At 53.8% G+C, this 27,013-nt stretch overlaps 1 protein-coding gene across 2 annotated transcripts in view; it reads left to right on the top strand.

Annotated features, from left to right (window-relative positions):
• The window catches only part of DUSP8 (dual specificity phosphatase 8), a 177,509-nt gene that overhangs the window by 8,013 nt on the left and 142,483 nt on the right, over positions 1-27,013 (top strand). Inside the window, exons 1-3 of one of the 2 annotated variants that reach the window (XM_082057541.1) lie at positions 5,883-5,899; positions 6,641-7,046; positions 13,294-13,432. In XM_082057541.1, coding sequence (XP_081913667.1) covers positions 6,816-7,046; positions 13,294-13,432 — 370 coding nt within the window. In that variant the 5' untranslated portion in view covers positions 5,883-5,899; positions 6,641-6,815. Of the gene's footprint in view, positions 1-5,882; positions 5,900-6,640; positions 7,047-13,293; positions 13,433-27,013 lie in introns of those variants that run through there. The other variant, XM_082057540.1, reaches the window with a different exon arrangement.

Below are 27,013 nucleotides of genomic sequence, written 5' to 3'. Positions count from 1 at the left end.
AGTTCTCAGCTTGGCAGGGTGAGGATGGAAATGGGTAGCTTTGGTATTAGAAAGCAATGTGCTTGGGAGCTCCATCTTTAGCCTGGGCAAAGGCAGCAATTAAATGGCTGGCTGGTCACGAATAACCTTTGGTCTTGGCTTTTGTAGGCTTTAAAATGAAAGCTTGTGTTTATACCCAAGGGAAAAACCATATAAATCATGTTAAAAGCACAAGCCTAAGAGAAGGAGATACTGGCCTTGTCATCTAGACTCTGGCTAAATTTCCTTCTCTCCTGTCCCCGTTGGCTTTTCTTGACTGGATCTTCAGACTGACCAGCATGGCTGCACTCAGAAATTTTTCTGGGAATGGCCAGTCTGCAAATCCTTAGATGCACCTGAGTCACTTTGGTGGAAGCAGGCTAGGAGGTAATTGCATTTGCAGTCACAGCCCATCCAAACCTGCTGACATAACATCAGGTGGTGGGAGGGGATGGGGGACCCCTCTGCTTGACTTAACTGCAACCAGAAGAGGTGGTTGGCCTTGCAAACTGGGGAGTGCATGGGAAAGACTCCCTTGCATCTGGGTACAACTTGTCCCCTCTCCTTCCATCCCTGTGTTCCTGTCTGCGACTTGAGCGTGAGCAGCCCCTAAGCTGCCCCATGCCACCAGCCATGTACCCAACTGACTACCCTCATGCCAGTGCTGTAATGTGCCTCCACACCATGTCCCTTGTCTGGTGTGAATGCACCATCTGGCACTTTGCTGAAGGACATCCTGGTCTTTCAGCTATGCTCCTGATGGAAAACACCTTCTGAACCATGGGCTGCAGCTACAGAGGGGAACTGGGGGGCATGGGGAGGTGAGTAGGTGCTGCTTGGGCATGTGCGGCTTCTTGCAGGGCTCCCCACCATGCTGCATCCAGCCTACAGGAATAGAAGAGAGACTGCAGCATAGAAAGGAGGGGGAAAAAAATAATGGGATCAGCAAGCAGCTGTGCCTTTAAACCTGGCAGAGGTGTAGTGGCTGCCTCTCAGTGATATGTGCAGGAAGAAGGGGAGTCTGCCCCTTCCTGAAGCCCTCCCTGTGTGGAGGGCATGTGCAGGGGCTCTCATTCTGGGGGGAGAATGCCTGCGGTGTGGAGGTGCGGAGGTGAGATGGGGATGTGAGATCAGCATGGGTGAGGCATAGGGGGAGTCCTCTATCTGCCTTGGGAAAACCCCCTGTGGGTCTCAGGGGCTTAGAGCAGGGCAGCAGACCACATTGCCATCTCCCCTGCATCTTCATATTGCTGGAGCTTGGGAGATGTCATTCCTCTTCATCCTTGAGATTCGCTGGGGAAAGGTGGACAAGCTAACTCTGCATCTGGGTTAGTGGATGTGGTTAGTGGTATTTCCCGGCCTTGTTTTAAGGAGCAAAAGCAAAAAAAAAAAAAACACAACAGTTTTTCAGTCATCAAGCAGAGAAATCTTTTGTGCTGCCTTCTAAAGGGACCTTGAGTGGCTGCTAAGAAATCATCAGTGGTTACGTCACCTTCAAAGCGGCTACTGCAGGCACCGGACAGCTTTGTCCCACTGCCACCCTGGGGGATCATTAGTGCTCCAAATTCCTCACCCTTGGAGAAAGCCTGCATCTCTCACTGGGAGGGAGAAACTGCTAGGTAGTTTATGATACTGTGAATAGCAGAAGGGCATCAGTATATGGACTGAAGTTCACAGCAGATTGGATAGAGCAGGAGGACACGTCCTAGAGTTTCCTTAACCCCATCCCACTTGCTAAGCTGCATTTATCAGCCCATGCAGGACCTGAGCATCTTTCCAGGAGTGAGCCGAAGGCACTGCAGTAGCATTGCCTCGGGCCGGAGACGCAACCGTTGCCTGGCAGCTGTGGGTTTCCAGGGAAACCAGAGGTGCTAACTTGTTAATGAACCCAACGTCCCTGATTGCTGCTGCAAAATAATAATAATTAGTAATAGGCCTGTGATTTAGGAATCCCTCAAACAGTGTGAGCCTGCTGAGGGGAGTTTTCTGAGTGCTGGAGCACTTGAAAGAAATGAGGGCATGGGGAGGAAAAAAAGGTGAAGGGCTTGGCAAAGTCACCGTGTTTTACATTTTAATAAGCATCTAGAGAGCTTAGGGGCCAGTGGGGTTCTGCTGGTGTCCCAGTAGTAAGCCTGGGCCTGGTGGTAAGGCTGACCTGGATGGGTGGAGGAACCCTAACCAGGCAGCATCTCACTGCAGGGCTCAGAGGACATGGGTATTTCCCCAGGTGGGCTGCAGGAGGAAAAGACGAATCACTTGACTCAGTGCTGCTGAGTCTCTAGTGAACATGGCAGTTCTTCAGGAACATCTGTTTTTGTGGGTTGCTGGGGACAAACGAGCAGGCGTTTTTCTGTGGTGCTCTTATCCTTTGGTAAACTCAAGGTGGAGATACCACCAGAAGAACATGCTCCTGGGATGAGCATCACAGGGAGCATGTTGCAAATCCAGTCCCATTTATGTGATGGAGATGTGTTCGTGGGGTCAAAGCTGCTTCCCACAGCAGAGGTGGCCTGCCTGAGACAGCAAGGGGAGCATCTCCTCAAGTGGACCATATGTGGAGGTTAGAGGTCTCCAGGACACAACTACTAGCTTGGGGCAAAGAGTGAACATGCTGGTTAGTGAGGTTTATGGTTGCTACAGAGACATGCCAGCCTTCCAGTTGATGTCTCCAGTAAAACAGAAATTAGATTTTTGCCTTTCCCCTACCACTTCTCTCAGCTGGGGGCCTTGTGCAAGATGACAAAATGAGGGAAGTGGCCTCCACCTCAGTGACCTATGTTGAGACAGCACAGGGATGAATTCTTGTGGTCTGTCGTGCCACACGGATAGACTCAGGCTGGGGTGAGCTTCAGGTTTTCTTCCTCTCTTGCCTGGCCTGACCAGAGGAGAGTCACAGCCAGGTCGAACACTTGCCCTTAGCCTGGCTTGCCACACGCGTCTCTTACACTCTTGACTTGTGTGGCCAGCACCCTTCACCTGACATGCACATCTGTGGAGGTGATGCCAGGGACGGAACCCCCTGAGTGGGCAGCTGGTCCAGCCTGTGTGCTAAGTTCTGCCTGTCTTTCTGTCCCTTGGCTGCAGTGTGGCCTCTCTTGCTTGGCTGTCCCCATTCAGCTAAGCCATGTGTCCATCTCCTCATTACAGGCACTCTAGGGAGAGGTGGGATTAAAGGATTATGGTAATGTTCTTCAGGAACACTCAAGAAGATTAAGATGGCTTTAATAAACTGATAAGAGCGGGACACAGCTATGTTTCTGAAACCCTAATTTAGGTTTCAGGTTAACCTTTTCCCCCAGTGTCCTGTCACCATGGTGAGATCTCTTACTTCAGCAGTGTTCCATGGCTGTGCCTGTTCCTTCAGTTTTCCTTTTGACCCATCTGAGCAGAAGTGAAAGACATCTTCCTTCTCTGGTAGCTTTCCCAGGTACCAAGGTGTTAGAGCTCATTCTTCTCAGAGGCATTCTCACACACAGGCTGCTAGTAGTGAAGGCCTTATAGCTCCTGGTGATAGCTGAGGTACCTGTTAGCTGGGGATGAACGCTCAGTCTGGCTTCAAAATGTCCTGTGGTTGCTGGCAGAGAAGTGTCTTGTCTGCCTTTGACCTGGCTGGACATACTCTTGGAGAAGTCCCTGTGTCTTGGGTCTAGTGCCAAGGTTATAGGTCCCTATGACTGCTCTCAGTTGGTCACCTCCATCCTCCATAAAGGCTCCCAGAAAGAGAGGCAGAATGGACCAACTTTACTCTGTCTTCCCCCATGTTTTTTGGGTGGAGCTGGGAGTGGGGCCTGGCTGATGTGTCACACATCTGCTACCAGGTCCACCTGGGCGTGCTGCAGTGGAGGTTTATCCAGTTGTTCTGCAGGAGGGCAGCTATTAGCTGAGCTGGGAAACCTCCTTGTCTATCTTCTCCAATCTCTTCCACCCAAGCTCGTGGTCATCTTACAGAACTTCATGCATGGAAAGCCTCTTCTGAGAAGGTTTCTCTCAGAGTGGTTAGGTGGTCAAGGATCTTTCCCAGACCCCTCTATTTGTGTCTGAGACCCCCAAAGTTTACCCCTTCCTCATGATCTGGAGAGCAGATACCATAATATCTCTGGAGGTACTGTACAATGTGTCCCCCCATGTTGGATCTCTCCTTCCTCCCTCTTGAGTCTTTCACTCTCATCCGTCTGCCACAGTATTATCCCCATCTTTTTTGTCTGTCAGCTCTCTCCATTCCCTTTTTATTTCTTGGATGTAATTGGAAGAGCCAAGAAGAATTCACAGCCTGGTATCCTGATGGGGAAGGGAGGCAGAAAGTGATTTGGTGAGTGGGGTGTGAAAGGAAGACGAAGGGGAAAAGCTGGCTAATTTGCATCCTTTCTGAGTGCCCTGGCTCTATAGCCAAAGTACAGCAGGGGGTCTTCTGGCAAGGCGGTAGCGACGTAATGAGGTGTGTCATATCCCAGCAGGAGCCAGCATCGCTCCCCCTCAGACCCCCTAATTAGAACTGTTTCAATTTTTAAGCCCCCCTGGAGGAGTGCTGGGGGGAAGGGGGGTAGCGGGGTTCCTGCAGCGTGGGGACTGCCAGCTGCCCGCCGAGGGGGCAGCTCTAATTGGAGTTGCCACGAGGAGCCACAGAGCGATACAAGCTTGTGTGGGGCTGGGGACAATGATGACATAGTGCTGTGGGGATGCCAAAATGCTTTGTGCCAGGAGGAGACATCACTATTGCAGTTTTTAGGGGATTCCATCCCCCCCCAGTTTGAATGAATGCGTTGGCAGAGGCAGCAGGAGTGTGATACAGGGGCAGGGGTGAATTGCACATCCTGTTGTGGCCTTGTATTGAGATCTTGAATACTGAGGCTGAAGTTCAGAACATCTACTACCTGCATTGGGAAGCAGGTCTGCTAGCCCAGGGAAGCTGGTCTGTTAATGCTGGAGTCATGAACCAGAGCAAATGCTGGAACCCCCATCCTCAGATTCTGTGGCTTTCCATCCTTTTCGTGCAAGCTGTTGGTGACTGGTCACTGAGGTCTCTGTCATTTCACCCAGTACTGTGTCCTACTCAAGCATCTCTTTTGGGTCTTGAGCTACCATTGCCTGCACCCAGAAGCTTTGGATGTAGGAGCTTCCAAGAACTGCTGGCTTACTCAAATCAGGGTGACTCATAAGCATCCTCTATTCCGTGGACCAAATCCTGGCCCTTCAGAAGTCAATGAAAATCTTTATGCTGGCCTTTTCAGGCATGGCATTCATAGTCCTCCTAATTCAGATGCATTAAAGCTTCTGTGGAACAGCTTGTGGGTTCTCTCTAAAACACTGTCTGGCAGGCACAAGAGGAGCCTAGTAGTAGCCAAGGATTATTTTCTGAATGACTGCAGCAGCATTAAAACTTAATGCCTTTAAAACATGCCTGCAATGACACATACCGTTAAAACTTAAGAAGACCCCTTGAGCAGAAATGACCCCAGCCTGCCTATTTCTCTTGCAGACCCCATGGGCTGGGTGTGGAGGAAGCTTGTTCTTCTGGTAGCATTGCAGAGAGCACAAGGCTCAACCCTCCTCTGCTTCTAAGATGGACCTGAGATACGTACCCCTGTATGCAAACACCCTTTCAAAGTCTTTGCAAGTTAGATGTTGGAAAGCAGTAGCAACTTTGAGGACATCTCAGTCCAAGTGCAACTTCCCAGGGCCTCTGCCCTATGCCTGGCCTGTTTCTTGAAGACAGGAGTGAAGGTCACCTTGACTTTTTGACTTCCCAGAGAGGTCATCTTCTGTTGACTTGCCAGGAGGCAAGCTGGCAAGATACCCATGAGCAGAGTCTGGTAAAAAGGCAGGTGAAATCTAGCTTGAAGTGATGGACATGGGTGAGCAAATCTGGTTGGTCATGTGTCTGGTGAGTCCTGGGCTAGCTACTACCATGTGGCAGCAAAACCTTAAAGCTTAGTGCTGTGCTCGGCAGAGGTCAGAAAAAGCATGAGGAGCCGTTTGGCTGGGGACAGGAAAAGATGAGATATCTTTCCCCATGCAGGTGTGCTGGTGTGCCTGCAGCTCAGACATGGTGTGCTGAGCCAGTGTGCCTGCCTCTCAAACGTGGTGCGTCAATGCTGGCTGGGGTGGCAAAAGGCACCTGTGCAACAAGTGGCTCTGTGGATGATCTGACCCAAAAGGCTCCTAAACAAGGTCTAAATGTGGTGAGAACCCTGGGGAAGGTAATTAGGGAATGGGCATGCATGCCCTTTTCCAGTGCAAGTAGTAAGGGTCACCCAAAGGAGCCATTGGTTAGCAGATTGGGAGCAAAACAGGAAAGGACTTCTTCATTGTAGCTGGCAAACTGTTCCACTCCCTGCCACCAGCCACTGTGCCTGTTAAAAGCTGACATGGCTTCAAAAAGCAATTAGACAAATTCATGCAAGAAGGCTCTGCTGAGGGCTATTAAATACAAAGAGGAAAGCTGCTTGGGCAGATGCACAGGTGCCCGTGGGCTGGGAGAACATACCTAGAAAATGTGGCTTGTTGCATTCTTACGCTGTTCCGAAGGCATCTTCTGAAGGCCAAGCCGCTGGGGACTTGGCCCAAGGTGAGTGTTGTGTCCTGCCCAGCTGACCCGTTGTTTTCTCCTTTCCTCTTTTTGCAGGTTCAGCACAATGAGTTGGCATCCTAGGTGTTAGCAGTGTGAGGAGATCAGGACGGGTGCTGCTCTGCTCACCCTTTACCCCCTCGCTCGTTCTCCTCGGGGAGACGGGTGCTGGCATCCCTGCCCTGCCCTTCCATCCCTTGACGCCACTCGCCATAGAGGGGACGGGCCCGTTATGGCTGGGGACAGGCTCCCACGCAAGGTGATGGACCCAAAGAAGCTGGCCACCCTCCTGAGGAATGGAGCGGAAGGCACCCTGGTCATTGACAGCCGCTCCTTTGTGGAGTACAACTCCTGGCACGTCCTCAGCTCTGTCAACATCTGCTGCTCCAAGCTCGTCAAGAGGAGGCTCCAGCAGGACAAGGTCTCCATCACAGAGCTCATCCAGCCTGCCTCCAAGATGAAGGTAGGGGATCTGGCCCTCATCTTTCCTGATGGATGCTCTCATTCTCTTCCCCAGTAGAAAGGGGCAGGGTGGGGGTGGGATGCAGACTGGCCTAAGGGCCGGTCTGCGCCTGGTATGTGCATCCTCCTCCTCCATCTCTTGACCCCAGTATCTCCTGGCATCTCTCTGGCACCCTTTGGAGATCTGGAGTGTGGTCTCATGCGGCCATAGCACTGTCCTTGGGGACCTTTTTGTTGACCCACCCCAGTGGCATGGCTCCCTTCTCCGGGAGCCCTTGCCAGGCAAGTCTAACAGGTCTATCTGCCTTAGGACTTGTCCTACGCCAGCAAAGAACCCCCCAAAGCCTTCCTGAAGCTGTAAGCTTAATCCCCTGCTAAAAACTCTTCCCCTCCCCTCTGTCATCTCTAACTCCATTCAGGGACATGTAATCCTCCTCCCCTGTGACGCCAGAAGCTCTTAACCCGTGTCATGGCATATTATCTCTCCCAGGCTCCTCTATTGCTCCTGGTTAAATAATAGAGGTGGCTCTGAGCCATGGAACTGGGCTGGAGCCCCGGCCAGCACAGCATCGGGTGCCCCCATGGTGCCACAGGCCGGGTCCTGCCCTCTGCCGGGATGCTGCCGAGGGTGCCAGGCTGCGGGACGAGCCAGAGGGTGATTTGCTGTTCATGCTCGCCCTCCTGCAGGCTCGCTTTTACTGTTTCCCCCCTCCCGCCTTGTAATTTTATGGCAAAGCTAGGGTAATTCAGGCGATTAATCAAATGCTGGGCCCAGCTGGAGCCATCTGCGGCGTGTCCCCCCCTGCTGCCCCACGAAGCCACTGCTGTCCGCATTGGCTGCCGGTGACATCACCCTGCCGGGATCAAGGGGACTTGCAGCGCGGGGGGGCCGGCATTGCGCCAATCTGCTGCGGTGATGCTCCAGGCTGGGCGATTTGGAGGGGATTGCAGAGACTGATTCCTGAACGGCTTTAGCTGCTCTTAAATCCCCGGGAGAATAAAGCAGAATAATCAGTTTTTCGCAAGCTAGGAGGAGAGTGGCGCGGATGCCCTCCCAGCAAGGGTCACCTCTGCAGTGGCCGCCATCACGTGGAGCGGCAGCAGTAGCAGCAGCAAAAGCGATGGGCAAGGGGGAGGATGAAGAGGAAGATGATGGGGAAGGAGGAAGCATGGAAGAGTTAATGTCAGCTGATGCTGTCTGCCTGGAAACCTACAGCCTGTCAACCACAGAGCAGTGTTTCCCAAACGGATAGGCGGTCTCTGTTCTGTCCCTATAGAAGGAGCAATTGCCTCCTTCCCCCTCCTGGATCGTTGCGTAATGATCCAGGTACTGGCTGGGGACATGATTATAACCAGGGAAGATAGGGGTCAGAGGAGAGGCATTGCCACCATCTTTAATCCACAGCTTTTTCCTTTTCCATATGGCTGAAATCTCTGCCCCCACTGCTGCTCTGTGCAGCCCCAGCTGCACTCGCCACTTGCACGCTGGCTCTCCCAGCACACACAGCCCAAGAATTAATTAAGCTTCAGGGCACCCTCGTGAGGTTAAGCCACTTGCCCTGGGAAACTCCAGTGGGGGACCCAGGGGGGCTCACAGCCGTGTCATCATTTGGCATAAAGCAGGGGTCGTGACGATGACGTGGGGTGTCAAAGCCTTTTTGTGCATGCACTTGCGAGTTTGTATTTTTGGGGGATGAACTCTCCTCTCGCCCTTTCTCCTTCCCTCACACCTCTGATTACAGCCACTTGGGTCCTGGACATATTTTGGGACTCCCAGAAATTAATATGATCTGCTGCCTCAAGGTGCACAGATCCTCAGAGAGGGATGCTGAAAGCTGGTTAAGACCTCCATTACCACCATATCGTTTCCTTGCCTCCACCTGCCGTCGCTGGCCAACCCCCCCAGCCCTGCTTTGCTCTTGGCTCCCCACACCAGGGCTGAGGGAGGCAGTGGGGCGAACTGGGGGAAGGGGGGGACAAGGGGCATGGCTGGTGTTGGGAGCAGATGGCAGGAAGGGTGACATCAGTGGCGTGATTGTCCAGCCCCATTATTCCTCCTGACGGGCCTCCCGCCCTCCCCCTGTTTCCTGCTCCCCGGCTGGCCAGGGCTGCCGAGACAAAGGTGCCGCCAGTGATGCAGGGCGGCCCGGGCAGGGACGGGCAGCCCTGAGCCCCCACCTCGTCCCGCTCCTCCTCGCCTGCCCAGTGCAAAGAGAGCTTGACCTGCTTATCCCAGCTCAGCGATGCCCTGGGTGGCAATCACCTTTTGGGGAAGCAGGCAAGGGCTGATACAGAGCAAAGCTTTTGGGTGACCCCACCTGGCTCTCACCTCCACTTCTCCTGCCTGTGAGCAGGCAGGGGGCATGAGAGCATTTGTCTAGTTTGCTTTTCCCAGTGCTCGCACCCTTCTTTTCCATACCACTGTTAAGGGAGAGTACCATTAATAATGCTTCTGGATGCTGTGATTTGGAGCAATGTTGTGGGATAACAGCAGCGCCTGGCTTTTTTGGTGCAAGGAAAGGACCATTTGGTGGGAATGAAGAAATAGGGAAAATAATAAAAATCCCTTTATTTTTTCAGTGAAATATGCCTGGAATCATGAGTACAGCTAAGCCAGCGTTCCACAAGTCCTGTTGTGTGGCACCTACTCATGGTGCCCAAGCTGGGAAAAACTAGAGCAGCAATTCATTTCCCAATTAGCAGTAGTCTCCCTCCACAAAAAAATGGTACCAATTTACTGCTCTGGTTTTGTTTTTGAATGCTTCTCTCAATACTAACAATAATACATTCTCCCAATAATAAATTCCAATAACAACTGGAATAATTCAGCTCCTTGGTGCAGTTTCAGGGGCAGAGGTTGTGGGAAATTCCTGCCTGGGGTTTTCACTAGCATTTCTTGAGGGAAATGTTGAAAATTTCACTTCTTCAAGATGCCCCCGGAAAGTCTTTCCACCTCTCGACCTCTTCTCACTTCCTAAAATGTAGCTATCTCCAGAGAAGTTGTAGCAGCATTTTGAGGCATTATGAGGGTCTCTTCGGGCAATGGGAATATTTATTTATTTGCGTTAGGAGCATGGCTCTGCAAACAGCTCTTTTGCTTGAGGAAAAGCCGGGGCTTATTTTTGAGCTGTGTGCCTGGCTGCTCTCTATGTTGATGGAAGCCCTGTTATTTCAGTGGGGTGATTCACTGTGTTTTGAAACAATATGTGACTGAGATGTCAGTAGTAATTGGGATAATAGGAATAGCTTGCTCCTATCTTAGCCCAGCTCACCTGTAGAGCATCATCATCCCTGTTTGGCAGCTAGGCAGAGGCAGAGTGGGGACTCAGACTGTGTTGAAACACTCAATGCCTGGGACCAAATGTCTGTAAGGGAGTTATCTCCAGCCAGAGCTGGGGAGGGTGTTGGGGAGCACTGGGCTCAGCACAAAGGCAGTGGGTAGTCTCAGCTGGAGTTTGGTTGAAGCTGTTGGCCAGGTGGTCCCTGCTCTGGACTGGCCATCCCTCCAGCCAAGATGCTGGCAAAGAGGAGGTTTGTCCCTGGTGAGGTGCCCTGGGGCACCTCCAGTGCTGGGGCAGGCCAGCAGCCTTTCAAAAGCATGTATGGGTTTGCAAGCCCACTCAACACCTGCCAGAAGACTTGCTGCACCTTGGCCCCGCTACCCCTTGTTGGCTGGATTTGGTGACCCTTCCTAGAGGGTGATGCCTGGGGCGTTTGGTTACTTCAGCAGTCTCGGGGTGATGGGCAACCCCCATGGGAGAGCTTCCACCATGGAGGTGCTGCTCCTCTGTTGTCAGACATGCCTCTACCCTATGCCAGCACCTGGAAGAGGCGGGATTTGGCGCTGAGCATCTCTTCAGCTTTACCCTTCTCCTCTGCCCTGGTTAGCTTTTAAGCTCTGTACGTTTAAGCCCAGAGATGGGGCTGTGCTTTCCCCTGCATATCAGGAGTGTGTGACGTTAATGGGAGACCTGTGGACCCGATTAAATATCTCCCTCTCATTTCCCTTTGTGGCAAGGAGCTGGGATGCCCTTGTGGGCTCCTTGTGTGCTCCACCAGGGCTTCTCAGGACCATCCTGCAGGCATCCTCACCCCAGCAAGCCAGGTATTTTTTTTCTGCAGCCGGGCCATATGAGGCCAGTGCTTGTTTGGCATTTACATTGAGTGAAACCTTATAACTTTAATAAGATATAAACCGTGTCACACATCTCTGCCGTCGCTCAGCAACCCTGCAGTAATGGCCCAAACAAAGCCTTCCCGTGCAAAAGGAACACTAAATCCTATTGTGGGATAATTCTGCTTGGCTAGAGCCGGTATCTCCTCTGCAGCCACCCCAGCCTGGACTGTGCAGCCAGGATGAGCCCTGGCCCCACTGCAGCTCGGTCCCTGCCTCGCTGTGCTTTTGGGGGAGATGCTGTTGCTGGCATGGGGATTCAGGCTGGGAACTGGATTTTTGGAATGTGCTAACAGCATGCTAGAGGGCTTGAAGGGATAGTGGCCCTGCTAAGGACTGGTGGTCTCCCAGCTCTGAGCTGGCTCAACAGCCACCATGTTTCCCTCCAGCTGTGCTGGGGATGGCCTCTCATGTAAGTCCTGCTTCAGGGATGGCCAAGGAAGAGATGCTGGGGTAGATCCTCAGGTGGCTTGCCCCCAAGTAGCTTTGGTAATTTTTCAGTGTCGTATTTTTAAATTCCCACGTCCTTTTCTCTTCCTCTTATCCTGCCTTTTTATCCCTCCCGTCATCCCGCTGACCTGCAGGGCCAGTTTTGCTCTCCAGTGCCCAGTGCCAGGCTGGAACAGACTGCTCCTTTGAGCTCTCCCCTTCCTATTGCAGAGCCAGGCGTGGTGCCCCAGCAGGGATTTCTGTTGGTGTGGGACTGTCCTTCCACTGCAGCGAGGAGACATGATGAGCTCAGCTAAATCAGTCCTCCCTGCAGTTTTATTTGGATGGCGCTCACGTTGCTGAGCAGGGAAGCACCTGCAGCAGGGTGTGAAAGCAGCATTAATATCAGCAGCAATCCCAAGCAAATTTGCTCTGGTGGTAAGATAGGGCATGGCAGTTAGATAACAAAAGGAGGCAGGTGTCTGTGAGTGGTTCCTAGTTCCAGTGGTCTCCTAAGGGGATTTCGGAGAGGGACAGGCAGGGGGTGGGCAATGGGCCACTCCAACACAAGCCAAAGGAGAGAGCAACTCAGGGACACAGACTCTCCCTGCCTGCCCACTGCTGCCTCTTCCCCCTCCTGCAGCATGATCTTACCCTGCCAGCTGGGAGGGCCGGCATTCACAAGGCAGGTGTATGCCATTCATCAGGCTATTCAGTGAATGCACTGAGCCATGCCTCTACAAGAATTTTTATCTTCTTTTCATGCACAGACCTTCAGGTAGTCATAGGAATGGCCAGCTGCAGCTTGAATGCTCTCACTGCAATTCAGGCTTGGGGAGACTCCTGCCTACAGGCAGATCCCTGCCTGTGGGATATGCCCCCATCTCACCTGCCCCACAGACCCTGCAGCAACAACAGGGCTGGGTGCTGTTTGTGGCATCTAATGTCACCTGAGTGTAGCCCAGGAGCTGCTTTCCCTCTACCCCAGCACATCTGCAGTGTGCAAGCCCCACCATGCATTACAAATGGAAGAAAGAGCATCCCCCTGAACATCCACCAAGCTAAAGAAGAGCTTTTCCCTCTCCTTCAGCTCTCAGGGTGATCTGCAGGTTTGGGTTGTGCTTCCAGATGGGCAGTACCTGCAGAGGTGTTACTGTGCTGGGCATGATGTCTCCAGGCTGAGCCCTGAAGAGCTGTCACTCCAGCCCCACTTGCTCCAGCTGCAGCATGGGGGCTGTACTGGAAGAACCCCTGCCTGCATAACCACCATGACACCAGCCAGGCTGCAGAGGAGTATCTGAGGGCAAAGTTTGGGTGGGGAGGAAGTGGTGGAAGGAGTCATGATGACTTCTGGGATGTGGTTAAGTAATGGCAAGCTGAGGGTGGGCAATGGGGAGGAGTGACCCTATTTGGGGTAGGATGCTTAAAAGTGCTAACAGTTGTTGGGGCTACTCTGATGGGCATCTGCACTGACACACTTGCTGGACCCTTCATTCAGTGAGCGAAGCCAGCTCATGGGGACAGCATGGAGCTGTGGTCTCCCACTTGTGTGACTACTAAATTCAGCTTTGTTTCCCATGATGGAGTGAGCAGCAGCATGCTCAGCCTATTTCTCTGACACACGGCTTTCACCATTCCCCTGCAGGTTGAGGCAGAAGAGCACCAGGACGTGGTGGTCTATGACCAGAGCACGCGGGACGTGACTGGCTTGGCTGCCGACAGCTTCCTCTCCATCCTCCTGGGCAAGCTGGACAGCTGTTTCCACAGCGTCTCCATCCTCACAGGTAGGAGCCCTGGATTACCACTTCACCTGGCGCTCATGCCCTTAGTCTGGAGTTACGGAGCTGTGGCCACACATGTCCATCTGCACCTGCTTTCCTGGCCACCGGTGGCTGTGGTGACAGAGGGCAGCCCTGCACACAGTCCGAGGAAGCTCAAACCCCCTTGAATTCATTCCTTGCATTGTCCAGCTCCCTGCTGCTGCGCCCACGAGTCAGAGTGAATGAAAGAGGAGAGTACAGAGGGGTTGCGGTGACACAGATCCAGCCACCCAAAAGCTGCCCTTCATTTCCCCATCCCTGTGCTGCTTCATCCCCGGTGAATGTGCTATGGGCTGGACGTGGTTTGGGTGCTCTGCTCCCTCTTGCTGCTGTCAAAGGGAGGGCAGGAGAGGAAATCCATGGATGTTCTGGAAAGGGGAGGGGAATGAGGGTTGGGGCAGAGGGTCATCACTGGGTGAGTTCAGGGTCTGCTGGATATGATGCTCTCCAGGCATGAGCACACAGGCAGGAGGAGGCACGTGCTGTCCTAATTACAGCCCTTCTGCAGAGTAAAATGGAGGCAGGCGGCCGATGAATGAAACGCTCTAACCCAGCAGAAAGGAGAAGAAAGAGGCAGCAAGCTGCCGAAGAGAGAGTTAAAGCTGCCTTTGATTCCTCATGGCTGGGTGTCTGCCCGGCTCCTGCACATGGAAGGGAGGGCAGGCACTGCCCCACGCAGTCCCTCGGTCCTGCTGAGCTCAGCCAAGCTCCTAGATAGGGCCAACGGGACAGAGATGGGGATCATCTCTGTTCCCCAAGCCCGTCCCCATCCTGTGGTGACTCGGTACTGTTTTGGGGCTGAGGTGGAGGGTACTGGCCTCTGTGTCCCCCAAGCATCGCAGGGTGGAGGGAGCAGCCATCCCCGCAAACCTGGTAGCATGACAGACCCTGGGAAAGGGAAGGTGCCACAAGCAAGTGGCATTCAGGGAGCCTTGTCTGTGCAAGGCATGGGTAAGTGCTGTTGAATTAGAGCAGCTGCGTTGTGATGGGGAGAACAGAGCAGAGAAACAGCAGGAATAAACCACCAGTTCAAGGGTTTCAAAAGCAAGTAGGGACTACACAAAATCACGTTAAAGCCAATTACGTGGCCCAGGTTGCAGGAGCTCTACTGATGCTAGTGCTTGAGGATGCCACCATGAGCTTGCTACAGCAGTCCCTGGCCTGCTCCTGCAGCCGTGCCTGCGGCTCCAAGGTCATCGCAGCATAAACAAGGGCAGAGCTTGCGTACAGTGCAGGAGAACACAAATTCAGTCACATCTGGGAAGGAACCTGCTTAGTCACCAGGACGGGTCAGGAAACAGCATTCATGGCGTGACCCCGGCACCCCCCACCCGCCACCGCTTTCCCAGGGCTGGGCGAGGGGCAGTGTTATGGGCTGGCTGGAAAACCCTGCTGCCAGAGTCCTCTTGGGGCAGGGATGAGGCTGGGTGAGGTGGCCCTGAAAGCCCCAGAGCCTTCTTCTCCCTGGGAAAGCAAGGGAAGGCTTAGGGGACCCCTGTAGTACTGGTGCATCCCAGCCACATGCACTGCATGCCCCATGCTGGGTGATTGCCAGTAGCATGCCACTCCCTGTCCATCAGCATTGCCTTCACTGAGCCCCCTGCGAACAATCCTGCACCCAGCTTGGGCACATGCGTCCGCCATCCTAAGGTCAGTGATTTCCATCCCCCTGGGCTGCAGGAGTCCACACCCCCAAGCAGGAGCACAGCTGTGCTAGGCACCAATCGAAGCTTAAACGTTCCTAATTAAAAGCACTGCAGGGCCACAGCCTGATGGGGAATATGGGCCATCACCGGGTGGAAAAAATGGGAACCAAAATGTAGAACACTGGGTCATCGCAGTGGCATTTTACATGGAAATCGTGACTGGAAGCGGCTGCAGAGAGCATCCGGGGGAGGCTGGGCACGCTTGCCAACAGGCGCAGCTTCCTCCTGCCTGCGGCATGGGCAGCAGCCACGTTGTTTAAGAGGCAGCTCTGCAGTGCTTGGGAGGTCTGGGGTGGGATGAGCAGGCCCGACCTGATTCTGACCCTTCACCTTGGTGGGTTTTAACCCCCTGGTCTGTCTGCTTTGAGCTCAGGCACCTGGTCCTGCGCCAACCCATCCTGTGTCCCAGAAGAGGTGCCTAGGTCCTCCCTGGAGGTGGCTTGTGACCACAGTGGGGAGTTGGGCTGGCAAAGGCTGCTGAGATCTCAAGGTGCTGTCCTGAAATCTCAGCCTGTCCCTGAATGGATGCCAGTACCCTAGGGAACCCCATCCTGAGGGTCCCAAACCTGTGTGCCAGTGCTATGCGGCCCTAGAATCTCCCAAGCCCCTCTGTGCTCCCCAGCTCTCCTCAGCCCCAACGGATGTTTCTCCAGGGGTGACACACATCTGTGCCTCAGTGTCTCTATCTCATACAAATGCCATGCTTGACCGTTCTTGTTCGCCTCCAGCCCATCATCCTTCGGACTCTTGAAGCAGCTGGTGGAGGCTGATGAGCGAGGACAGGGGAGATGGGGATGGCAAGAACAGTGTTGGGGACCCCTGAAGGGTTAACAGCCCAGAAGCAGTGATTCCAGCGGGGTTGGAAGGAGGAATCTGAGTCAATTATTCCCAGTCTTGGAAATCATCGGCTTCTCTTCTTTTTTCCTGCCATTTTTTTTTTTTTCTAATTGTGTAAGTATAAATAGTGCTGTTTGCTGCCCTCCATCCGTGGGAGCAGAAAGCCTGTTGATTTATATGGTTTTCCTGACATCACATGGAGTGGTGGAAAACTGAATGGAGCCAACATTTTTCCTGCATTACGTAATGCCCCCTCCCTCCCAGACCAGCTCTGCTATTCCTGCAGGAGCCTGACTGTTCTTTAACCTTTATTTACTTCAGCACAAACCCTCGCTTTTTTGCTCCCCCTTTTTTAGTGTGTTTGTTTGTTTGACTCTGCTTCCCTCCCCCCACACCCCCCCCTTCTTCCCCTTTGCAAACTCCTGCTTGGTTTTTATTAGCAGCCATTATCTGTTTATGAAGCAGCAGCAGCAGTCTGGCTCCATCACTCCCTGATGGCTCCCACGTGCCAGTTCTTATATTGGAGCCTGGCCAGAGCTGTAGCATAATGCTGAGCTCCTGAGTGCTGAGCTTCATCAGCTTCTCTCCATTTGTCCAGATACAGCAGAGGGTGGAGAGATATTCCTTTTCTCCCATTCAGCAGTTAAACGCAATAGCCAAGGGCTTGGGATGCTTGTCCAGATGATGTTCAGGCACCTATCCTGTCCTTACTCCTGGCCCTTGGGCTAAGCGCTGGGCTCCTCTCTCTTGTGCCCAAAGCCGTATGCCAGCTGGAGATGAAACTGGGCTGGCAGTGTGGCCAGCAGCGGTGATCTGCGTAGCCCAGACCTCTGGGGTTGGGACCCCCTTGCATGGCAGAGGCTCTTTTCATTGCGGTTTCATGCACTGGAGGAGCTTTATCATTGTGATATCGCACTCTGACCTGAAACAGGCCCCTCGCTTGCTTTCTGAGCTCAAGTCATGAGCTTTTCATCTGGCTTGGGAACATGTGTGAGATCATCTTCAGCCTCCACCGCCCCGCCCCGTACCAATTCTTCAAGGAATGTTTAAATTTTCCAGTCCTGTTCTTTCTAAATTTGGAGCGTCTGTTTACTCCCAGGATTCGGAAAGAATGTAACAGTATCATCAGCAAGAAATCCCTCCTAGCCCTCCACTCGCCATCCTCCTCCGTGGTGAGTGCGCTGGCCTTGACAGCACCGGCCATGGCCCAGGTCCTCTCCAGCCCGGCAGTGCCGCAGTCAGACGGAGCAGCCGAGGAGAGTTGTAATTGCACGGTGGCAGTGACCTGGAGGGGGCTGAGATTTGGGGGATTTCAGGGGAATCTACCAGAGGCAGGTGACTTCAGAATGAGCAAAATGCAGTCATGAAAAAGGAGAGGGGATTTCCATTGCAGGAGCTGACTTGGGCTGCCCAGGCATGAGTGGATTCAGCACTGGCTAGAATTATTTTAAAAACAAGGACTCAGGGACAGATCATTGAAAAAAAAATAAAAAGAGAGAAAGGACTTTTTTTTTCTGCATAGGGACAATCTTAAAAGAAGGTTAAACATCAGGGCAGCTGAATGTGACTTTGCTCATCCTTGGCTGAAAATACCGTGATGCTTTTGCATGTCATGTCAGTGAGAAGCCACATGCCAGCATCACACCTCCCTTGTTCTCTGATCCTCTTGAAACAAGTTGAGCTGGGGCTGTTCTGGAGGAAAAGAGAAGATGAATGAGAAAAGCTGAGCTAGGCAGGTGCAAAAACAGTACATAGGTAGGGCAGAGCAACGGGGCTTTCTTTTGGTCAAAGTCCCAGGGGCTGGAGGTGACGTGTGTATCCAAAAGGCAGCAAAAATTCCAAAGAATCTGCAAAGCTTGTCATGGCTGCTGAAGCTAAAAGCATAGCAGGATCCAGAACCAGGATCAAGGTGTCTTTACAAACCAAATGTAAGAAAAAATAGTGTAAAACATAAGAAAGAAAATACCCCAAATACACACAGTTTGTTTGTCAGTCCGAAGCTGTCTGATGGGAGTGAGCAAGCAGAACCCCACTGCAGCTGGTTATTTGATGGTCAGCCTCCTCATCACCAGCTCTGGACAGGACCACAATTTCATCTGTCAAGTTCGAAATGTGAGTGTGTCTCTTGCAGACATTGCACATACAGGATGCACTAGCTGGTGGACCTTGACTCCAGCAGAGCCTCTGCTTGGTACATGGGCCTAAAGATGCATGTGTAGGTCAAGTCTTGGGGCTATTTTAGGTACCTTCACACTGCAAGGTCTAAGAGTACTTAGGGACTTATAGGTGTGAATCCATCAGATGTACCCACAAGTTTTTCTTCTAAAGTCTAATTATTGCCTCTGAATCTTCCACAAGCACCTCTGCCCACCCGTGGACATCTCTTATCCCATAGCATACTGTGATGAACCAAAAAAGCAGATCCTCAGCGGGCAGGAATGAATATCAGGGTATGAATAAAGAGGGTGCAGGAGTGGGGCGGAATGAGATGAGAAAGAGCACTCACATTGTACTCTCAATTGCTTGCTTCTCCCAGATCTGGGAGTTTTGAATAAGCAGTTTTGCAAACAATGTGAATGGGGATCTTGCTTGTTGTTAATATACAAACTGCCTGCGTGATGCTTGGGAACAGAGAAGGGTAAGAAGTGTTGTGGAGGGAGTTACACCCGTCTTTTCTCAGGCATTATATGGTGGGGTGCAGGAGGGTTACCGGTGGTGATGCTTTTCTTTTGACCGTCCAGAGGGATGGAGGTAGGGTGCTATTGCCAGCCTAGTGGGAGAGGCGCTTTTTTAAGATCATAACATTAGCTTTAGCCACTGGAGGTTGGATTTCAAAGGGCAACACCAAGGTTTGTGAGGTTTTTTTACAGTCCTAGAGGTTTAGGTAACTCTCCAAAACTCCCTCCCTCTTGCACATCCCTGAGTCCATGGCACTGGAGGAATTGCTTGCTTTCCTTCAGCAAAGCTGTCTGGGACCACCTTGACCAGGGCAGGACTGTGTTTTCTTGCCCTCCAGCCCCTATCCAGTGGGTGCTGGCATCCAACCCTGGCCACCCAGCCTGGTGGTGGCCCTAGGCAGTGCTCCCAGTTCCTCAGTCCAAGGCACAGCACTGGGGTAAGGTGCCCCCTTCCCACCCTCCACCATGACCAGGAGATGCCTAGGAGGGTTTCAGCCATGGTGGGAGCAGCGGCTGCATCCCTAGGAGGGGTTAAGCCAGGTCATGTATGTGTGAGCTGATTGTATTCCAGACCTATGCTCTAAACCTCCCTGTTTAGCAACACTGTCGTCAGACAACTTGTTTTCCCGATTCTATAATTACCCTGAGGAGCTTCCCCTCCCCCTCAAGCCATGTTTTTAACCATTGGACCCAGAAAAGGCAAGCAAAAGGACCAAAAGGCAGAGAGGGAAGGAGGAGAAGGGGCTCAGTGAAGAGCAGCACTTTGGTTGCCAAGACTTAAAAATCCACCGTGTAATTTTGTTTCTCATTTCTGGAAAGCTGATGGGAAGAAGACAACTTCCCCAGTAAGAGATCCCGATGGGCAGGAGCCACTGCCCAGTTATGGTTTCCTTCCTTTTGAGAAACCTGCCTCCCCTCATCCGCCTCCCCCTTCCCCTGGGCCCATGCCACATGCTTGTGAAAGTTCTGCACTGGCAATTATTATAAGGCCCTGGCGCTGGGTGGAGGGAGGAACCACCGCCCAGCTGGGCTCATACCAGGCTATAGGTACTGTCATGATGGGCATGAAGGTGCTGAACAGGAGCTCATTCTGCTCCCTGCCCTTGCAGGCGAGTTGCACAAGTCTCTCTGACCCACTGCAGCAGATGTTTTTCTGGTGAGTGCAGCGGCAATGAGAACGAAGTGGGGCTGGCAAGGCTGCGCATCTCTCACTGATGATACACCTCTGTCTCCTAAGTAGGGGCTAGAGGCAGGATGGGCGACAGCCTGGCCAGGAGGAGCACCTGGGGAAAGGGGCTGAGGGGCAGCAGCTGATACATGGGATGTATCTCTGCTCTATGGACGTTGCCTTTCATCTCTCTACTTGCCAGCTCCTCGCTGCCCCAGCAGCAGCTCCCAACCCCTACCCTGGTCCTGGCAAAGGGGTGAAGAAAATGGGGAGAGAGCAGAGAGGAGGATGCTGCCTGGGGAACAGTGGCAGCTCCATGTGGCTGGACCCCGCACTGGTGGAGGAAGGAGGTTGCTGACTACCTGTGCTCACTTGTTTCTTACTGAGGTTCAGAGGGACATGGGGACACTGATGAACCCCTTGCATCAAGTGCTGCCTGGTGATGTCATGCCCAGCTCCCAGCAGCCCTGAACTGAAAACTCAGTCCAAACATATCCTGAAGGAACATGCCAGTACCAAAATAACTTGTGCTGAGGGCTCTTGCAAGTCTGAGCGAGTCGGGCAGCCAGAGGGCAGCGATGGAAGGCAAATACGTGTTTGTGCACTACTGGATCAAGGGCAGGTTGATGATTGCACCCCCTAATTCACCACATGCTTCCTGTAGCATCCCATTTGGCTGGCACAGAGCAGCCAGCCACTGCCCCTGCATGGCCCAGTGATGGTTTCCACCCCAGTGGAGCCCCCACCACAGCTGGTGGAGCGAGTCTCAGCCAAATAGCCCACCAGAGTGGGTAGAGCACCACTGTCACAGCAGTGATGGGACATGGAGGCATCTCCATTGTCAGGAGCCATTGGCACTAGCCACCAGCATCATGCACCCTCCCTCATAGGACAGAGGTGGCAAATGTGGCGGAGCACGGACCCCCTGGGGAGCTGCTGTGAGAGCCCCTTCCAAAGCGTGGCTCTTGGGGTAAGGCTGCTCCTCTCTCTTCCAGCCTAGTTGGAGCACGCTTTGAATTTTATCCAACCTCTGACCCACATCTGATAATAATCAAACCATATTTGTTACAACAACAAGGCTTGTTAAGAGGCTGGCTCCACTCGCGGTTTGGGGGGAGGGGAGAGCACTTAGTTAATGCCAATGACCTCATCTCATGTGATGTCATTCAAAGGAAAAACACTGAAGTCACTCACATGTGGCTCAGCCTGGGTTTTTTCAGCCCGTAAAGCTTCAGATTTTCAAAGGCACAATACATGCCCCCCCTCACTCCTCCACGTACTATAATCCTGAATGATTTTCTGGAGGCCTGGGCTCAGACCAATAAACTCATAAGGAGCTGTGTGGAGACGTATTAAGGAGTCCCATGGGTGGAAAGGGGGGACAAGTAATTCTCTCCTCCAGGACAAATGTAAAGAAGAAAACATACTGGCCTCCACCTGCTGCAGAAGCCACTGCAGATGGATAGACCCCAGAAAGACTAGGAAAGCCCATTCCTACATGTTCCCTCTTGCTTGACTTTTGCATACGTGAGAAAGTTTTGGTGGAGGGTGCATCTCCTCTAGACCGCAGTCCTGATCTGCTGGGACTGGGAAGGTAACTCCATCTGACGTGGCCATGTGCAGGTGTGAGCAGCCCAGCACCAGCCCTTCTCCCCACCAGCTGTTGGAGCCTGTTTGTCTCCAGCTGTTTGAAACCACTCCAGGATGAGCATCCCTCCTGGGTGATACTCTCAATGGAGACATCAAGATGAGTTAGTGGTTAGTTCTGAGGACCTGCTGTCTGGTCCCTGGCTCTGCCCTGCAGCAGAGAACCCTGGATAAGTTATTTAAGCTTTTGTGCCTCAGTTTCCCCCATGGGAAACTCAGATTGTGGCATTGCCCTGCCTGGCACTGCTGTTCAGAGTTAAACATCTGCATGTTGGTCCTGCCAGGAGCAGCTGTGGGGAGGGGGCAGGACGGTGCACAGCCATGGGGTGCCTGTCATCTGACTGGGAGCAGCAGGGAGCAGGGATGGAGAGTGGTGCTGCATCCCTCCTTCGGTGCGGGGGTTTGATCATGCACCACCCTGTCTGGTGTTAAAATGAGGTGTGGGCATTAGCTTCTTCCTTCCAAGTCCCTGTCCTCAAATTAACTCTGCGGGGCCAAATCCGGCGTGGTGCAACGATCCACCTCCTGCAGCGGCTGCTCACTGCGGGGGGCCTTTGGGCGGCCGAGAAAATCGCGGTTGTGCCTTTAAGCAGGGAGCGAAGCATATGTCAGGCCCGGCGTTCTTCTGCGTGTCTGTGTGCTGAGTAAGGAATGCGGCCGCATGCCTGACCCGTTAGCTAGGAGCGCGCTGGGAGCGCGGCGGCGGATGGATCCGCGGGGCTGCTGCGCACCGCTGAGCTCATTCGGGCCGGAGCAGGAGCAGCGCACGCAGGGAGCGAGAGGCGAGGCGGAGGGCGGCCGGGGAAAGGGGGCTACGCCGGGACCCCTCACCCCCCTCGATTTCGTTATTTTTTTGGCGCTTTTTATTTTTTCAGCCTGAAGGCTGGAGCCGGGCGGAGGCTGGCGGTGCTCTGCCGCAGGGGGGCTTTTTTATTTTTTTTAGGATTTTGTTTGCCCTCCAGCTGTTGTTTTGCTAAGGCAAGAGGTGCCCCCGCGAGCCGCAGCCCAGCTGCCTGGATGCCCGTGGATGTAGTGATTGCTCCCTCCGAGGACCAGTTCTGGACAGACATGCGCGAAGGGCAGATGAAGCTGAAAATAAGGGTGCGGAGGATGAAGGAGAGCAGGGACATGAGAGGTTTGTCAGCCGGCCGGCTCCTTTCCTTCCGATGGGGACGGAGGGGGAAGAGAGGGCTGCTCCGCCTGAGCCCTGCTTTGCCCGGGGGACGCCTTTGCCGAGCGGCCGACGGGGAGCGAGCGCGGTGGCTGGCGAGCGGGGCGATGGAGGCGAGCGGAGAGCGTGCGGAGGGGGAGCGATCGTCGGGTCCCAGTCCCGGGCAATGCGCGGAAGCGGTTGCGGAGGCAGCTAGCGCGGTCCTGCAGGCAGCAGCAGGAAAACAGCTGCACGGAGCGGGCAGCTCCTTCAGACAGGTGAGAGGCTGCCTGCAGCGGGCAGGAGCATCTGCAGCGGGCCCGGCGTTAAGCAGCTTTCCCACCTGCTGCGGGGTCCAGAGAAGCTGCCTGGCCGGAGGGGTACCGCTCCGGAGTCCCCTGAACCCTCCTCCAGCCAGGCAAGCTTGGCGGGTGCGCGGACGGAGCAGAGGAAGGCTACGGGAGCCAGTGCAGGCTCTGCCGCTGGCATCTCTGCTCCCTCGGGCGCCGCTTTGGAGGGGTCACCGAGGCTGCGGGCATGCGTGCCCCGGGCAAAGGGGAGTTTGCGGGGGAGAGCGGCGAGGTGAGCCGGGAGCGATGGGCTGATGGAGCGCTGCGCTGCTGCCCGCGCCCAGGCAGCTGCCCGGCGGAGCCATTTCGCTTCACTAGCGTGGTTGCTGCCTGCCCATGTTCGGGGATTTCTTTCAGAAAGGGGGCTTGCAGTGTTTCCACCCCCCAAGTGCCAGGGTGAAGGGCAAGCGGAGGAAGGGGATATTAAATGGAGTAGCTTAAAAATATGCCGAGCCTGGAATGACCTAGATTACCGAAGGATTGAATCAAGAAACTTCCCCTCCATCACCACTTAAAATGGGAGCCTGCTAAAAGTGCTTGACAGGTTTTTGTGGCATGAAGCACATAACCCAGTGATGGTGTCATTAGTAATAAGTCACTCCTGGAAATGACACATTTTTCTTTACTTAGAACAAGTAAGGCTGGTCCAAAGCAGGCACAGTCACTGGAGGAAAATCAAGCCCAGCAGCTCAGGGAGCATGTCTGTGGTTGTGTGGGTGGAGGGCTTCCTTTCTGCCGCTTTTTTTTCTTTTTTTTTAAGGTCGTTTTCCTCTCATTTGGGAGAACGGGAGTGGGGTCTGAGACCAGCCTGTGAGGCCGGGCGGGGCTGGGTGGGAGGCAGCAGGGCGATGTAGGAGCAGATGGGCAGAGGCTGTTCGGGGTGACTGTTGGGGAAGTGGGAATTCACATGAATCCATAATAGGGCTGATTCATTGGCTTTCTCATCCCCACTGCCAGCAGTGGGGTGATGAAATTTGGTGCTGAGTGAAGTGAGGGTGAAACCTGGGCTGGGAGAGGGCCGAGGGGCTGGGCAGGGGGATGCAAAGCGGGGTTAGAGGACTGTGTGAGTAACAGACATCTCTCTCCGATGCACTGGGATGGGGGGAAGAAAAACAGCATCAGCCAGGAGAGGGCGAGTTGTCCAGGCTGCAGAGCACCGGGATTTCACCCAGGCAGGTGGGAAAGACAAGGCTGCCTGCATTGGGCATCACTGGAAGGGCTGCCTGCACCAGGTATTGCTGGCAGAGCTGTGGAAAAGTAAAGGGGGCTGCAGTGCCAAGAGGGAAACAGAGAGGATGTAGGCAGAGGGAAAACTCAGAAACATCCCAGGCAGCGGGAAGTGCTGACAAAGCCCTGGAGCTTCCCGGAGCGCAGTGAGTAAGGGTGGTAGTAAGCAGTGTTTCAACACATCACCCGGCTTAGCTGCCAGCACCAACAGGCTCCCACCCAGCACGAGAGCCAGGGAGACGGCGTTTTGCAAAGAGGGATTTTCCCAGCGGCTCTGGGCGTTGACATGTGGTGTGTCTGGCCCCTCCACTTTTTTTCCTTCAATTCAACCTGCCATAAAGGTGTTCAGCCAAATACTCAGGCTTACTGCCCTGCCAAGGCTAAGCACGATGCAGGTGAGGGCTGGGGTTTTGCAGGTCCCCCCAGCTCTCATCATCTGCCATGCCTCAATTCAGCGAAGTGGTTTAACACTTGGGAATGGATGTCAGGGCACTGGGAGCAGCATGTCCCCAGGGGGCTGGGGTGATGGGGATGGGGCATCCAGTCACCATCCTGGCTACAGAGCCAGCACAGCAGTTGGGGAGCCGTGCTGGTGTGGCAGCTGCTGCTGGAGCATGCCCGCTGCTCCTCGCCACGTGCCATCCTGGCAGCAGCTCTCAGCCACCGCAGGCATTTTAATGAGAGCTGGGCAGAGCCCAGCCTCTCTCAACCTCCTCAGCCGCCAGGAGCTGTAAGAGGGCAGAGGGCATCCCGCATGAGCACCAGCTCAAAACGCACTGATGAGGCTGTGGGCTGCCACAAAAGCTGCAACACCTGCACAGGGAGCTGGTCTCTGAGCAGCTCTGGCTGCTGCTCTTTAACACTCATTATAGGAGCAATGAGGGTGGGCTATAGGCCACATCTTTAATACCCCTTTATATGTCTCCTGCCAGCTCCTGGTATAAGAGCTGGGGATGAGGAGGTAGGGTGCGGTGGCTGCTGGCCGAGGAAGGGTTTGCAGCTCCGGCTGTGCTTGTTCCTCTCCTTCTTGCTGCCACAGGCTGATGGCACAGCAGGGTGACATGTCACCTCTTCTTCCCTGTTTCCTGCTGGGGGGCTTTGGGTTGGATGTGCTCCACCATGCACATGGGAGGCTGGTGAACAGGACATGCCCCTGCTGCTCGGTGTCGCTGTGAGGGGCAATTAGGAGACTCATGGGGCTGAGCGTGTTCAAGAGGCAAGTGACTCTCCTGAAGAGCAGTTTTGGGGTAAAGCAGGTGCCCTGGATAGCCCTTCCATGATTTCTTGCAGTCAGCAGGGCACCACATTGAGGCCAGAGCTGTTGGGTTGTTTCAAGAGACTCTGAAAGAGGTGAGTCCATGGGGCAGGAGATGAATGGGCAGTATGCAGTCATCAGAGTGAGATGCAAGAGGGTTTTCAGGCCCCATCATTTCCCTGTCTCCACTATATGCCTCCAGCCTAGGAAGACGACCTCATTGCAGGGAGAGCACAGGGAGCAACAGGGATCTGGGATATCCCTGCCTAATGTGCCCCACACCTCCCTTTTGTCGCCAGCAGCATCTCCCATAACATCCCATGCAGCTCAACAGATTGTAAATCCCCGAAGCTGGGGCTTACCACCAGGAGGAAAACAATGCCACACCATGTCCAGGACTTTTCACCTTCCCTGCACCACTACTGCTGCCCTGCCTTGGCAAAGAGGGGAGCAGGGTAACTTGCACGTGTTGGGTGATGCCTTACATGTTGTCAGTGTCCCAACCATCTGCTGGATGTCCCCAGAGACCACCTGAGGGTGACAGCCAAGGCAGCAGGGAGGTCCCCAGGTGTGGCAGGGTCCCAATTCAAAAGTCCAACACCTCTTCCTTCTACCTGATCTCCTTCCATGCCCATCAGCCCAGCACCAGGCACTGGGGCTTTTAGTTCATTTTGGTTATAGCCACCCCAGGGTCTTACAAAGCCACTGGTGCAAAGAGAGACTGGCAAAGGGGCTCCTTACCATGCAGTTTGCTGCTCAGGGGCAAAAGTCGCAGTCCCCAATGGTTGCAGTAGTGCTGGTACCACAGGCGCTAATTCAAAGATGCTACTGCCTGATGGATGGATGGGCTCGGGAAAGATTCCCAGGCTGGCCGCCTTCCCTCTGCAGCGTCTGTTCTCCCAGCAAATCCAGTTTCACTGAGAGGTTGTCATAGATGTTCAGCTGCAAAACATGCAGAGGGGAGGGCCTGGCAAAGATGGGAGTGGGAGAGAAGTTGTGGGTTTTTTCCCCTCCTCTGTTTGCTACCAGGGACATGCAGAGCAGGGCTGGCCAAGAGGGGTCTCTGCAGGACACAGCAGGTGGTGGAATGGAGGGTCAGCACCCTGTGAGCAAAGTCAGGGATGGGGGAAGAAATGAGCTATCAGTTTTCGCACTTTTCTGGCACTAAGCTGCTGCAACAGCCCTTGCCTCAGTTTCCCTCTTTCCTTACAGCATTCCTCTCCCTCCTCAAAGCTGCATTACCCTTCAGCCCCGCCTTGAGCTCGACACCATTACGGGTTTTTGTGTCTCTGGGAGCATTGCTGAATGAACCCTCCAAAGCCAGGGGTGTGATTTTCACCCCCCAGCCCTCCCAGAGACTTGCCTGATGCTGGTTCTTGGCTCCTCCTTCCTCCATCCTCAGCAGGAGCAGTGAAGGCGTCCCCATTTCTGGCCTGGTTCCTTGTACCCAAATATCCCCCATCTTTTGTGGGCCCCACCTCTGCCTCAGGTAATTGCAGGAGGCAGGAAGACACTGTTTTTTTCCAG

The sequence above is a fragment of the Streptopelia decaocto genome, assembly GCF_964273445.1.
Source record: "Streptopelia decaocto genome assembly, chromosome: 7".
Taxonomy (NCBI): domain Eukaryota; kingdom Metazoa; phylum Chordata; class Aves; order Columbiformes; family Columbidae; genus Streptopelia; species Streptopelia decaocto.
Note: the sequence above shows the minus strand (reverse complement) of the source record. Positions and strands in the feature narration are given on the sequence as shown.